This window comes from Oncorhynchus gorbuscha, linkage group LG05, assembly GCF_021184085.1.
Source record: "Oncorhynchus gorbuscha isolate QuinsamMale2020 ecotype Even-year linkage group LG05, OgorEven_v1.0, whole genome shotgun sequence".
Lineage (NCBI taxonomy): Eukaryota > Metazoa > Chordata > Actinopteri > Salmoniformes > Salmonidae > Oncorhynchus > Oncorhynchus gorbuscha.
Window position 1 is genome coordinate 51,818,132 of NC_060177.1, and position 14,196 is coordinate 51,832,327.

Here is a 14,196-nt window from a genome sequence, read left to right on the forward strand (position 1 = left end):
AAAATGGTATTTTATTGAATCTCTTCAGAAGCAGAAACAATTGTCATGTTTTGTCTTATATTGTCTTGTCATTATGCTTTCCCTTCTGTTAGTTTCCCCCTGCTGGTCTTTTTAGGTTCGTTCCCTTTTTTCTCTCTCCCTCCCTCTCTCTCTTCTCTCTATCGTTCCGTCCCTGCTCCCAGCTGTTCCTATTCCCCTACTCAATCATCTAATCTTTTCACACCTGTTCCGTATCTTGCCCTCTGATTAGAGTCCCTATTTCTTCCCTTGTCTTCCGTTTCTGTCCTGTCGGATCCTTGTATATTGTTCGCCATGCTGTGTCTTGTTTCCCTCAGATGCTGCGTGTGAGCAGGTGTCTGAGTCTGCTACGGTCGGTGCCTTCCCGAGGAAACCTACAGTTTATGGTCGAGTCTCCAGTCTGTCCTCGTCACTACGAGTGGAATTAGTTTTTTATGTTTTGTTTTCTGCTCTGATTTGTCTAGGAGTATTGCCTATTTCCTTTACTGGAATAAATACTCTGTTTTCGCCAAGTCGCTTTTGGGTCCTCATTCACCTGCATAACAGAAGGATCCGACCAAGAATGGACCCAGCGACTATGGATTCTCTCTACTCTACTCTCGAGTTCCAGGGAGCGATGCTCGGCAGACACGAGCAGGAATTGTCAGCTGCTCGGCATGCCGTTGAGACCCTGGCCGCTCAGGTCTCCGACCTCTCAGGACAGTATCAGAGTCTTCGTCTCGTGCCACCAGCTACTTCCGGGTCTTCCGAGCCTCCGGAACCTAGGGTTAATAACCCACCATGTTATTCTGGGCAGCCCACTGAGTGCCGCTCCTTTCTCACCCAGTGTGATATAGTGTTCTCTCTCAACCCAACACATACTCAAGAGAGAGAGCTCGGATTGCCTACGTCATATCACTCCTTACTGGTCGGGCTCGGCAGTGGGGCACAGCTATCTGGGAGGCAAGCGCTGAGTGCACTAACGATTATCTGAACTTTAAAGAGGAGATGATAAGGGTTTTTGATCGTTCAGTTTTTGGGAAAGAAGCTTCCTGGTCCCTGTCTTCCCTATGTCAAGGTAATCGATCCATAACGGATTACTCTATAGAGTTTCGCACTCTTGCTGCCTCCAGTAACTGGAACGAGCAGGCGTTGCTCGCTCGTTTTCTGGAGGGACTCCACGCTAAGGTTAAGGATGAGATTCTCTCTCGGGAGGTTCCATCCAGCGTGGATTCTTTGATTGAACTCACTATTCGCATTGAACGACGGGTAGACCTTCGTCACCGAGCTCATAGAAGAGAGCTCGCGTTAACTGTGTCTCCCCTCTCTCCGACACTACCATCTTTCCCCACTGACTCTGGTGTTGAGCCCATGCAGCTGGGGGGTATTCGCATTTCGACTAAGGAGAGGGAACGGAGAATCACCAACCGCCTCTGTCTCTATTGCGGTTCCGCTGGTCATTTTGTCATTTCATGTCCAGTTAAAGGCCAGAGCTCATCAGTAAGCGGAGGGCGACTGATAAGCGCTACTAGACGGTCCTCTCCGTCAAGTACCTGTACTACCTTACCGGTCCATCTACGCTGGACCGGATCGGCAGCTTCCTGCAGTGCATTAATAGACTCTGGGGCGGAGGGCTGTTTTATGGACGAAGCCTGGGCTCGGGAACATGACATTCCTCTCAGACAGTTAGGGAGCCCACGGTCATGTTCGCCTTGGATGGTAGTCCTCTCCCCAGTATATTATGTGAAACACTACCTTTAACCCTCACTGTATCTGGTAACCATAGTGAGACCATTTCTTTTTGATTTTTTGTTCACCTTTTACACCTGTTGTTTTGGGTCATCCCTGGCTAGTGTGTCATAATCCTTCTTTTGATTGGTCTAGTAATTCTATCCTTTCCTGGAACGTTTCTTGTCATGTGAAGTGTTTAATGTCTGCTATTTCTCCTGTTTGTTCTGTCCCCTCTTCTCAGGAGGAACCTGGTGATTTGACAGGAGTGCCGGAGGAATATCATGGTCTGCACACGGTCTTCAGTCGGTCCAGAACCAACTCCCTTCCTCCTCACCGGTCGTATGATTGTTGTTCTGATCTCTTCAAGAAGCGTTTTGCATCCGCTCCTATCCTTGTTGCACCTGACGTCACTAAACAGTTTATTGTTGAGGTTGACGCGTCGGGGTGGGCGTGGGAGCCTATGATGTGGCCCGCGAACTTATTCTGTCCCAGCGCTCCGATACTGACGATGGGGTCCACCCTTGTGCGTATTTTTCTCATCGCCTGTCACCGTCGGAACGTAACTATGATGTGGCTAACCGCGAACTGCTCGCCATCCGTTTAGCCCTAGGCAAATGGCGACAGTGGTTGGAGGGGGCGACCGTTCCTTTTGTCGTTTGGACTGACCAAAGGAACCTTGAGTACATCCGTTCTGCCAAACGACTGAATGCGCGTCATGCTCGTTGGGCGTTGTTTTTCGCTCGTTTCGAGTTCGTTATTTCTTATTGCCCGGGTACTAAGAACACCAAGCCTCATGCTTTATCCCGTCTCTTTAGTTCTTCTGTGGCTTCTACCGATCCCGAGGGGATCCTTCCTGTTGGGCGTGTTGTCGGGTTGACAGTCTGGGGAATTGAAAGACAGGTTAAGCAAGCACTCACGCACACTGCGTCGCCGCGCGCTTGTCCTAGTAACCTTCTTTTCGTTCCTGTTTCTACTCGTCTGGCTGTTCTTCAGTGGGCTCACTCTGCCAAGTTAGCTGGCCATCCCGGCGTTCGAGGTACTCTTGCTTCTATTCGCCAGCGCTTTTGGTGGCCTACTCAGGAGCGTGACACGCGCCGTTTCGTGGCTGCGTGTTCGGACTGCGCGCAGAATAAGTCTGGTAATTTTTTTTCTGCTTCTGCTCCTGGTCTTGCTGGGTCTCAGTCTGTTCCCTGCCACCGCATCTCTCCTGGTCTTGTTCCTGCCCTTGCTGTGTCTCAGTCTGTCCCTAGTTGTTACTCTCCTGGCCTGTTTGGTCCTGTTTGCTCTAAAGCTTTCAGTTCTCTACCCGTGTCTCATTTTTTTTTTAGAGTAGTACCCTAGTTTCCCTTTTTATCGTTTTCCGTTACGGTCCTGAGGAGAGGAGTTGGGTTCTTTCTCGGGACGTGCTGGACCGTTTGTGATCTATGATTTCCTCCGTTGCTGCCAGTGTTCCTCCTCGAGAGCGCCAGGAGGCGCTCGGTCTGAGTGGGGGTACTGTCATGTTTTGTCTTATATTGTCTTGTCATTATGCTTTCCCTTCTGTTCGTTTCCCCATGCTGGTCTTTTTAGGTTCGTTCCCTTTTTTCTCTCTCCCTCCCTCTCTCTCTTCTCTCTATCGTTCCGTCCCTGCTCCCAGCTGTTCCTATTCCCCTACTCAATCATCTAATCTTTTCACACCTGTTCCGTATCTTGCCCTCTGATTAGAGTCCCTATTTCTTCCCTTGTCTTCCGTTTCTGTCCTGTCGGATCCTTGTATATTGTTCGCCGTGCTGTGTCTTGTTTCCCTCAGATGCTGCGTGTGAGCAGGTGTCTGAGTCTGCTACGGTCGGTGCCTTCCCGAGGCAACCTACAGTTTATGGTCGAGTCTCCAGTCTGTCCTCGTCACTACGAGTGGAATTAGTTTTTTTATGTTTTGTTTTCTGCTCTGATTTGTCTAGGAGTATTGCCTATTTCCTTTACTGGAATAAAAACTCTGTTTTCGCCAAGTCGCTTTTGGGTCCTCATTCACCTGCATAACAACAATAAGATCATAAGATCCCCTTTTCTCTGTTTTCAATCAGTTTGCTTCCATCTGCATGTTAAGACGCAGATGTTGAGCCTAGACTCAATAGTGATGGGAAAATGTGGTTAATATGTTCATTTGGTTTTCTAATAAGGTGGAAACAAGATATAGCTGCATAACCACCACACCATTTTTACATTTAGCGGAGGGTAATTCTCATTCAGTGTGACTAAAACCAATAAAAACTCCTAAAAAGCTACGCAGTATTGCTTCGTTGCAGTGGCGGTTCTAGCTTGTATGGCTCCCTGGGGGAAACCACCCCCCCCCGCCGCCAACATAAAAAAACACCACACTGCACTGGAATTTTAATTCAGACATTGGGAACAACAAAAAAATAGTAATCATAACATTTAGAACTATATAAAAATATATACAAGAATAAGACTAATATATATCAAAAAGAGGTAACAAAGACAAGCAGAAACAAATTGTAGTATATAAATAATAAAAAAGATTTGAATTATTACATTATTGCTAACAAAAACACACAAATAAAACTAAATTGTACAAATCCAATGTCACAGAAATACACAAATAGAATAACACACTTGTAAAGAAGAGAACCTGATTATTACACTATTGCACATCAAACAAGAAACACACAAATTAAATTGCACAACCAATTGCATTAGTACTGTACAAAGTTAGAGGTGCGCTATTTGATAGATTCCCCTGCTCCGCCTCCATCGGCCTTCCAGTAGGGAGACCTGAGGTCAACCTACCCCTGCTACCCTCCCCGTTTCGTACTTCTGAGTGGGACAACTTCCCCGGTTAGTTTCCTGCCTAACTAGAATCAGGGAGCCCCGTGCCGCCTCCGGCAAGATGCCGCCCTGGGCAGCTGCCCATGTCGTCTATACCTAAATCCGCCACTGCTTCGTTGAATTAACAAACAGTGTAACTTCTGATCAAATGTGGCGTTGTGTTGCAACATGCACACAGACTTGCTACTGTGAAAATGTACTTGGTCCCTTGAACGGTGAACCTTATTATTTTACTGCAATGTATAAGATAAATTCCCCTTTCGTGGATTCAATCGGATAATATTTTGTCGGTTACAGAATTGACAGTTCGTTAACTACATGAAGCAGGATGTTTTTCTCAGACATCAACACTTGCTAATGGCGATGATGGTTGTCGCTGTCACGACTTCCGCCGAAGTTGGTCCCTCTCCTAGTTTGAGCGGCGTTCGGCGGTCACCGACCTTCTAGCCATTTCCTTTGGTTGTCTTGTCTTTTATCACACCTGGTTCCAATTCCATCAATTACAAGTTGTGTATTTAGCCCTCTGTTCCCCCCCATTCCTTGTTGGTGATTGTTTGTTGTAAGTGCTTGTGCACGTCTGTCCTGGTGTGCGTCGGGTTATGTACCCATTTATCGATTTGTTCTGTTTTCCGGTGAGTTTTTGTTATTAAACTGCGCCATTGGAAACACAGTTTTGCTCTCCTGCGTCTGACTTCTCTGCCTCCAGTACGCACCCCTTACAGTCACATTTAAGTTATTTAATCAGTGACAGATACAAATTTCCAGTAAAGTGGGCGACCTAATCTAATCACCAACATGAGTGTCTTCGTATATTTTTTCCAACGTCTTTGAATTATTGATTATTGTGTAAACATGCTCTGACCATCTCCAATTCATCCTCTGATGCCAAAGTGGTCTGGTGTGGCTCAGTTGGTTGTGTGTTCGATTCCCACGGGGCTGCAATTTTCTTTTTAATATGCTGGTAAAAATATTTGAGAGATATTATTATATTATTATATTAGATATATCCTGAGAAATTCTAAATAAATTATTAGCTATTTAATTACCACAAAATTCCATGAAAAACGATAGAATAACAAACCAAATAAATGTGTATAGCAGCTTAGAAGTAACCAACTCTGAGTGTGCTGCTGAACTAAGTTAGTTATTAAGTTACAGCATTAAGTTACAAAAGAACGGTGCGTATTAGAACACTGTCGTGGAAATTTCCTCTATTTACCAAATCATGGGAGCAAACCACACACACAAGTCAGAGTTAGTTATCAAAGTCCATCTTTATTTATATGAGCTATATCACAACCCTGTGACTCTCAGGTAATTCAATGTCTCTCAGTGAATTCTCTGAGAGCCCCCTCTGCATTGCAACTGCGATCCTTTAATAGCAAAGAACACACATAGTCAGACAGCATAGACATAATAAATCGTTCAGCTTTGTCTCCTTACTTAAACCCTAGAACCATAAACCAACCCTCCATATCAACAGGCATATATCAACTTGTCATTTAGATACAACCAATTCTAAATACAACAAATCCTATCTTGACAAGATCACAGAGACACCCTGACTGGCACACAGACATTGTGGAGCCAAGAGATCCACGCTTGATGATCCCTTGACCTCTCCCCTCTCTGCGGCCCATGCAACTTAGTCTTGACATAGAACAGATAACTGCAACCCTGCCACAGTATTATACAAAAATAACATTCTTGATGAGAAGTAACTTACAAACATATGATGATTATAAAACATCTTACCTATGTTACCAACCAATTCTGATTATTTCCACAACAACACGCTGGGTACCAAGCTCTTTCCTGGTCCAACAAGCTCTGCGCTCTGTCACGCCCTGACCTTAGAGATCCTTTTTATGTCTCTCTATTTTGGTTTGGTCAGGGCGTGAGTTGGGGTGGACATTCTATGTTTTGTGTTCTATGTTTTCTATTTCTGTGTGTTTGGCCGGGTGTGGTTCTCAATCAGAGGCGGCTGTCTATCGTTGTCTCTGATTGAGAACCATACTTAGGTAACCTTTTCCCTCCTGTGTTTTGTGGGTAGTTGTTTTCTGTTTTTGTGTCTGCACCAGACAGAACTGTTTTGGTTTCGGTCGTTCTCTTTGTTGTTTTTGTTATTCAGTGTTCAGTTCTATTAATAAATCATGGACACTTACCACACTGCGATTTGGTCCACTTTTTTTAAACATTGGAATACTTACCACACTGCAATATACACTTTTTTAAACATTGGAATACATTCACAACCGATTTCACAACACATGAAGTATGTTCCCAAAGGCCCCTACTCTGCTACCACATATCTACAACACAAAATCCATGTAGGACCTGCAATATTGATAGTGCTGTTATGGAGGTAGAGCAGGGCTTTATTATGACCAGACTTCTTGCTATCTTAGCTACTGTTGTATCAATATGTTTTGACAGTGACAGTTTACAATCCAGGGTTACTCCAAGTAGTTTAGTCACCTCAACTTCCTCAATTTCTACATTATTCATTACAATATTTACAGTGCCTTGTGAAAGTATTCGCCCCCCTTGAACTTTGCGACCTTTTGCCACATTTCAGGCTTCAAGCGACTTACAGCTGTAATCGCAGCAAAAGGTGGTGCTACAAAGTATTAACTTAAGGGGGCTGAATAATTTTGCACGCCCAATTTCTCAGTGTTTGATTTGTTAAAAAAGTTTGAAATATCCAATAAATGTCGTTCCACTTCATGATTGTGTCCCACTTGTTGTTGATTCTTCACAAAAAAATACAGTTTTATATCTTTATGTTTGAAGCCTGAAATGTGGCAAAAGGTCGCAAAGTTCAAGGGGGCCGAATACTTTCGCAAGGCACTGTAGTTCAGTTTTAGGGTTTAGTGAGTGATTTGTCCCAAATACAATGCTTTACGTTTTTGAAACATTTAGGATTAACTCCTTCCTTGCCACCCATTCTTAAAACCACATAGTCACTGAACAAGGACTGTTGTCTGGATTTCCTCCTATTTCTCCTGTCTTATCTGGTGTCCTGTGTAATATTAAGTATGCTCCCTCTAACTTTCTCTCTCTTTTCTCTCTTCTCTCAGTGGACCTGAGCCCTAGGACCATGCCTCAGGACTACCTGGCCTGATGACTCCTTGCTGTCCCCAGTCCACCTGGTTGTGCTGCTGCTCCAGATTCGACTGTTCTGCCTGCAGCTATGGGAACACTGACCTGTTCACAGGACATGCTACCTTTTAGACACTCTCTACCGTACCTGCTGTCTCTAACTCTGAATGATCGGCTATAAAAAGCCAACTGACATTTACTCCTGAGGTGCTGACCCTCTACAACCACTGTGATTATTATTTTTTGACCCTGCTGGTCATCTATGAACATTTGAACATCTTGGCCATGTACTGTTATAATCTCCACCCGGCACAGCCAGAAGAGGACTGGCCACCCCTCAGAGCCTGGTTCCTCTCTGGTTTCTTCCTAGGTTCCTGCCTTCCTAGGGATTTTTTTCAGAGCCCCCGTGCATCTACATTGCTTGCTGTTTGGGGTTTTAGGCTGGGTTTATGTGTAGCACGTTGTGATATTGGCTGATGTAAAAAGGGCTTTATAAATTAATTTGATTGATATAACAATATGCCTTTTACATTAATTGCAGGACCTTTCATTTTGTACATGGTGCATTTTGTGCACACTACTTAAAACCAAAATGAATCACTTTTTATTTTTGATGATTGTGGGACCTACCTACTGCAGACACCTGAATAAAGGTGTAAGGTTCTGCTTCTTTTTTCTTAGTCAACCTTGTGTTCTTTTTCTTTGTGTTCTTGAAAGTAGCCCTGTTTCTTTGTGTTCTGGAACGTAGCTCTGTCTTTCATTTTTGTTCATTGATTTCACCTGTGTTCGTTTCTCACCTGGTCTCATCAACTCCCTATTTAGTTCATTTATTTCTGTTTGTATGATTGTGAGATATTGTTTGTTTTTGACTGCCTACCTGTGTTTGACCATTGCCTGCGACTGCGATTCTTGCCTTCTGCAAAGGCTTAGTAAAGGCTGGTTCATCCTTGGAAGCAATTTCCAAATGCCTGAAGATACCACGTTCATCTGTAGAAACAATAGTACGCAAGTATAAACACCATGGGACCACGCAGCCGTCATACCACTCAGGAAGGAGACGCGTTCTGTCTCCTAGAGATGAATGTACTTTGGTGCGAAAAGTGCAACTCAATCCCAGAACAACAGCAAAGGACCTTGTGAAGATGCTGGAGGAAACATTTACAGAAGAATGTACATCCACAGTAAAACGAGTCCTATATCGACATAACCTGAAAGGCCGCTCAGCAAGGAAGAAGCCACTGCTCCAAAACTGCCATAAAAAAGCCAGACTACGGTTTGCAACTACACATGTGGACAAATATCATACTTTATCGAGAAATGTCCTCTGGTCTGATGAAAAAATAGAACGGTTTGGCCATAATGACCATTGTTTTGTTTGGAGGAGAAAGGGGGAGACTTGCAAGCCGAATAACACCATCCCAACTGTGAAGCATGGGGGTGGCAGCATCATGTTGTGGGGGTGCTTTGCTGCAGGAGGGAATGGTGCGGTTCACAAAATAGATGGCATCATGAGGTAGGACAATAATGTGGATATATTGAAGCAACATCACAAGACATCAGTCAAAGCTTGGTCACAAATGGGTCTTCCAAATGGACAATGACCCCAAGCATACTTCCAAAGTTTGTGACAACAAAGTCAAGGTATTGGAGTGGCCATCACAAAGCCCTGACCTCAATCCTATAGGAAATGTGTGGGCAGAACTGAAAAAGTTTGCGTGAGCAAGGAGGCCTACAAACCTGACTCAGTTACACAAGCTCTGTCAGGAGGAATGGGTCAAAATTCACCCAAGTCATTGTGGGAAGCCTGTGGAAGGCTACCCAAAACGTTTGACCCAAGTTAAACAATTTAAAGGCAATGCTACCAAATGCCCCAGGCATCATTGCTTCTGTTTCATGTCCGTGTGTTGTTCGTGGTTCTTTGTTCTTTGTTTAGTTTATTCATTAAATGTATTCACTCCCAGAACTTGCTTCCCTTCTCCCAGTGCACATGTTACAGAATGACGCCTCACCAAAGGGAAGCATCTGTTTTTTGTTGTTTTTGTGTTGGACGTGATGACGGGTCCGGGTGTCCGAAATGGAGCTACCTGGGAGGCCTCAGCCGGTTTGTCGAGTTCTCAATCCTCAGCTGGCTCGACAGGCTGCCATGCCTCAGCGGGTTCAATAGGCCCCCATGCCTCAGCTGGTGAACAGGTTCCCGTGCCTCGACCGAGGCAACCAGGGATGTCTCAGCCGGTTCATCAGTCTCTCACCCCTCAGCCGGTTCATCACGTTTCTGTGCCTCAGCAGAGGTGACCGGTACGCTCCGGATCCCCGGGATTTCCCTTTGGTTGGCATCCTGATGCTGGAGCCGGATGTGCCGGGGAGGGGGTAATGTCACGTATGCTCTATCCCCGGCACTCCCTCTCTCTTCTTGTGCTCCCTCTTCTGGCCTCTAGGTCACCAGGCTGCTCGTTAATGGTGCACACCTGTCACCATCGTTACGCGCATAATGACACTCACCTGGACTCCATCACCTCCTTGATTATCTATATCTCTCACTCCCTTTGGTTCCTACTCCAGGGGTCATTGTTTCTGTTTCATGTCTGTGCGTTATTCGTGTTTCTTGTTATGTTTCGTATATTCATTAAATGTATTCACTCCCTGAACTTGCTACAATGGCCTTATTTCTATAACAGCATATGGGATGACTGTCATTCATATTCCATTCACCCAGCTCAATTTAAAAATGGATAGGTTTTGGCTACTACATGATACTACAGTTTTTCCTATACCCATCATGAGGTTACTACAGCATAGCCTACGAATGAAAGTTTATAGCGTAGGTGCACAGATCGATGGACAAATTGGAGTAATCAAAGTGACAGACAGATAGTGACAAATTCAATACAGCCTTGCACAAACTGGATCTAGCTGATCTTAAGTGTAATCATTAGTCCAATAGTTTAAAACAGGCATGTTTATTCAAATGTTTTCCAACAGAATCAGCAGCATGAATACACCCCTGATCACTGGAACACACAATTCACTTTCATAGCAGCCACATACAAACAGTATCCGCAATTTGCAATTTAAAAAAATATTTTTTACATTTAATTTTAAAACATACATGCTACCTGCAGCCTACATTCATTACATTCGGTCATCTAGCAGACACTCCCATCCAGAATGACCCACAGGAGCAACCAGGATCAAGCGCATGCCCACAGGCACATCGACAGATCTCCCACCATATACAGTATCTTCCAACTATGCTGTGACGTTTAACATACAATGTGAATCTATCTAATTGAATAGAATCCATAGACTGCGAGTTGAAGATAAATACATTTACTAAGAGTATTAATTTATTAGCAATTGACTGACCAGGTCTCTCCAAATTTCCCAACAATACAATTTCTAGGGTCAATTTTTGATTTATGTTTAGCATTTTCAGCCATTGTGGACTTCAGTGCACAACTATCTGTGAACAGGTGAAAAACACTTTCAGAGCCAAACCTTCATGCCACAACTGCTACACACATCCTACATCATTGTCACCATATTAGCGAACGTCATAGTCAACATACCTATTAGAATTAACGCATTAGTAAACCTGCTACAATCACACGGTGCACTGTACAGCAAGCAGTTTAGCAGTTACACCAGTGGGCCTTGGTCAAAATAAATAAAACTGAAAGCTTACCTTGACTTGGAAGAGAGCCTTAAAACAATTCAAAATACATGTATGTTTAATCCTCAGGTACCCTAAAATGTTAAACTATAATATTACATACGGAAAGAAGTATGTTCAATAGGAAAGCGATATTAGCAGGTGCGCGTCCTCTTCATCGCGCACAGACTGTTTTCCAACTCTGTGTTCCTGTATCGAAACTCTGAATTCTTGTTCGTTTTGGAAGAAACAAGCATGGAACCTTGAACAAACACTGTTAACATCTAGTGGAAGCCATAGGAATTGAAATCTGGAAGCTGGATTGAACTTTTTCCCTATACGTTCTAATGGAAGAGCATGGACTCTCAAAAACAAGTCTGGTTGGTTTTTCTTTTGCTTTTCTCCTACCATATCTAATGTGTTATAGTCTCCTACATTATTTTAACATTCCTACAAACTTCAGAGTGTCTCGTTTGCAAAGGTACTAAGTCTATGCATATCTGGGCCTGAGTAACAGGCAGTTTACTTTGGGCACATCAGTCAGGCGGAAATTCCGAAAAAAAGGACTCTAGCCCTAAACAAGGTAGGATGGTCTTCCCTTCGGGGGAGACTAAACTGGATAGTCAACTCCAAAATAGTAAATTCCTCAACTCCTTGACTACCAAGAGTCGGAGTCAACTCCAGAAATCCTGGAGTCGTTTAATGAAAAATAGCCTAGGCAGCGAGGCTGACATAGCCTACTGATTAGCCTTGAATTTGATGGTTAGTAGAGATTATCAGACGGCTCCAAAGCCATTGATAAGTAATTACCCAGTTTAATAGGGTGCGTGCACACAGTCTGACATTGCAGCTGTAGTAAACATTAGCTCATTTTGGTCAGTTTCTTTCATTTGACATGGTCATAGGTTGGTTGTTCTTTACTCAGATCACCACCTCCATACTTATAACTTTGGTGAACTATAAACCTGAAATGGTAAATAAAAACGCTGTGAATTAATAATAACACAACATCAGTGATAGTAGATCATGTAGCCAAAATCAACAGTCTCCATTTATAAGATTGAAAAGATATAGCCATTGGTTTGTTAGGTGAACCATTTCTCTGTTCAACTTTTTCAAACATGATTTATGTTTTTTCACCATCTTGTGGAGAAAGACACAGGGGTGCAATGTCAGTATTGAAAGAGCAATATGGAACTTGTATATAGAGGTCTCCATCAAAAGATAGGAGGACCTTGAACAAGGATACACCTAGAATTGATCACTTAGCTGAGTAGTATTGATAAATCTGGTACAAAGAAAATAATGGTTGAATTTAGACAGTGAATGGGTGCCTCCATAATATCAACTTTCTCCCTTCATTGAATACGTGGGCATTGGCTAGTGGCCTTTCCACCATATTTATTTCAAATCAGTGAAGGAAGTGAACAAGGGCACACTTTGGGAGGAAGGAGAGATAATATAATTGTAAAATAGCCCTTGTCAACAACCAGATCAGATTGGAGGAGCAGTTAGTGACAGTGTTTCACCCTCACATCATCTCTGCTTGATCTAAACACAATTATCTTCAGGTTCAAAAGAAGAGATCTCAGAATCATCATAGAAATGTCTCTAAGCTCTGTGGTCATTCTTTACTCACTTTGTTGAAGTACTGTAACTTTTCTTCTTACAATGCACCCTAGTCGTGGAGCAACTGGAAATGCCTGGCAGAAAATAGTGTCTCTGTCTGAATTTAAGTCTATGATTGATGCATACATTGTGGACACATGTAATTACTTTTAAGTTTTGCAGTAAATTGTCATTGCAGTGTCAGTGGCAGATATCATGGATTAGGACAGAGCGAGAGGGTGTCTCCTTCAGCTGCAAAGACAATGATCAGTGTACAACGTATTTCTACTGGTACCAAAAGAAGGAGGGAGAACCTTTCAAATTTAGTCTTGAGCTGCGAAAGAATCAAGCTGCACCACAGGAAGTGACATTGTCAGAGGAACTGTTTGAGACGACACACTCCAGCTGGTTTTTCACCTCTCATCTTCATAATCAACTATATGATCCAAACCATACTTCAGTAAAGATCTGTTAAATCAGTCTCATGTTCAGTGTTATTTATAACGTGTAGCTTTTCAATTCCCCAAATCTTAATATTCACTGAACATGGACTGTGGTATAATAATATTCTCTCTTTTTCTGGGTAAGTGGTTCATCAAACCTGTATCCATATATTTGAATATAGTAACTCTATTGTGATTTTCTTTGTGATCCACTTCTGTTTTACAGTGGCTGCTTCAGGACAGCGGCTACAACAGGACCAGATATCAAAGACTATGAGAGAGAAACAGAGTGTCTCCTTCAGCTGCAAAGTTATTGGTCGGTGTTGGGGTAACCTGGTCCACTGGTACCAGAAGAGAGAGGGTGAACCCTTTACTTGGATTCTATACTTTGATTTTGATGACAATTCTATCAGTCGTGATTCCACTCATCCTCAGAGTGCAGATTTCACTGTTGGGAGGGAGTCTGACACCAGTGAGCTGAAGATCCAGTCAGTTAAAGTGTCCCATTCTGCCGCCTACTACTGTGCCTGCTGGGACTCGTCAACCCACAGTGAGAACTGATCCACACAGCCTGTACAAAGCCTCTGTGGTTTAAATCAAGCTTTGAATTCATAAAAAGGTTTCTATACCACAGTAAGAGGTTAGAGTGTAGTGTCTTCTTCAAATCCAAAGTGAATTGCAATTATAAAAGGAATTATAAATAAATAAACAAGATGTCTTGCCAATGAGAAAACAGTATCTAAACTTCATCTTCTTGATGTGTCCTGTATATGTACATTCTGTGCAGAGGTTGGACAGAGGTTTGTTTGCTTTTTAAGTATATATGGGTATAACGGTCTGAAT

At 43.2% G+C, this 14,196-nt stretch overlaps 1 gene segment (V, D, J or C); it reads left to right on the plus strand.

The window, feature by feature from the left end:
- Positions 1 to 13,311: 13,311 nt before the first annotated feature.
- On the plus strand, positions 13,312 to 13,980 carry LOC124036019. The segment is given in 2 exon segments: positions 13,312 to 13,493; positions 13,580 to 13,980. Coding segments are annotated over 2 exon segments (372 nt in total).
- The last annotated feature ends 216 nt before the right edge of the window (positions 13,981 to 14,196 follow it).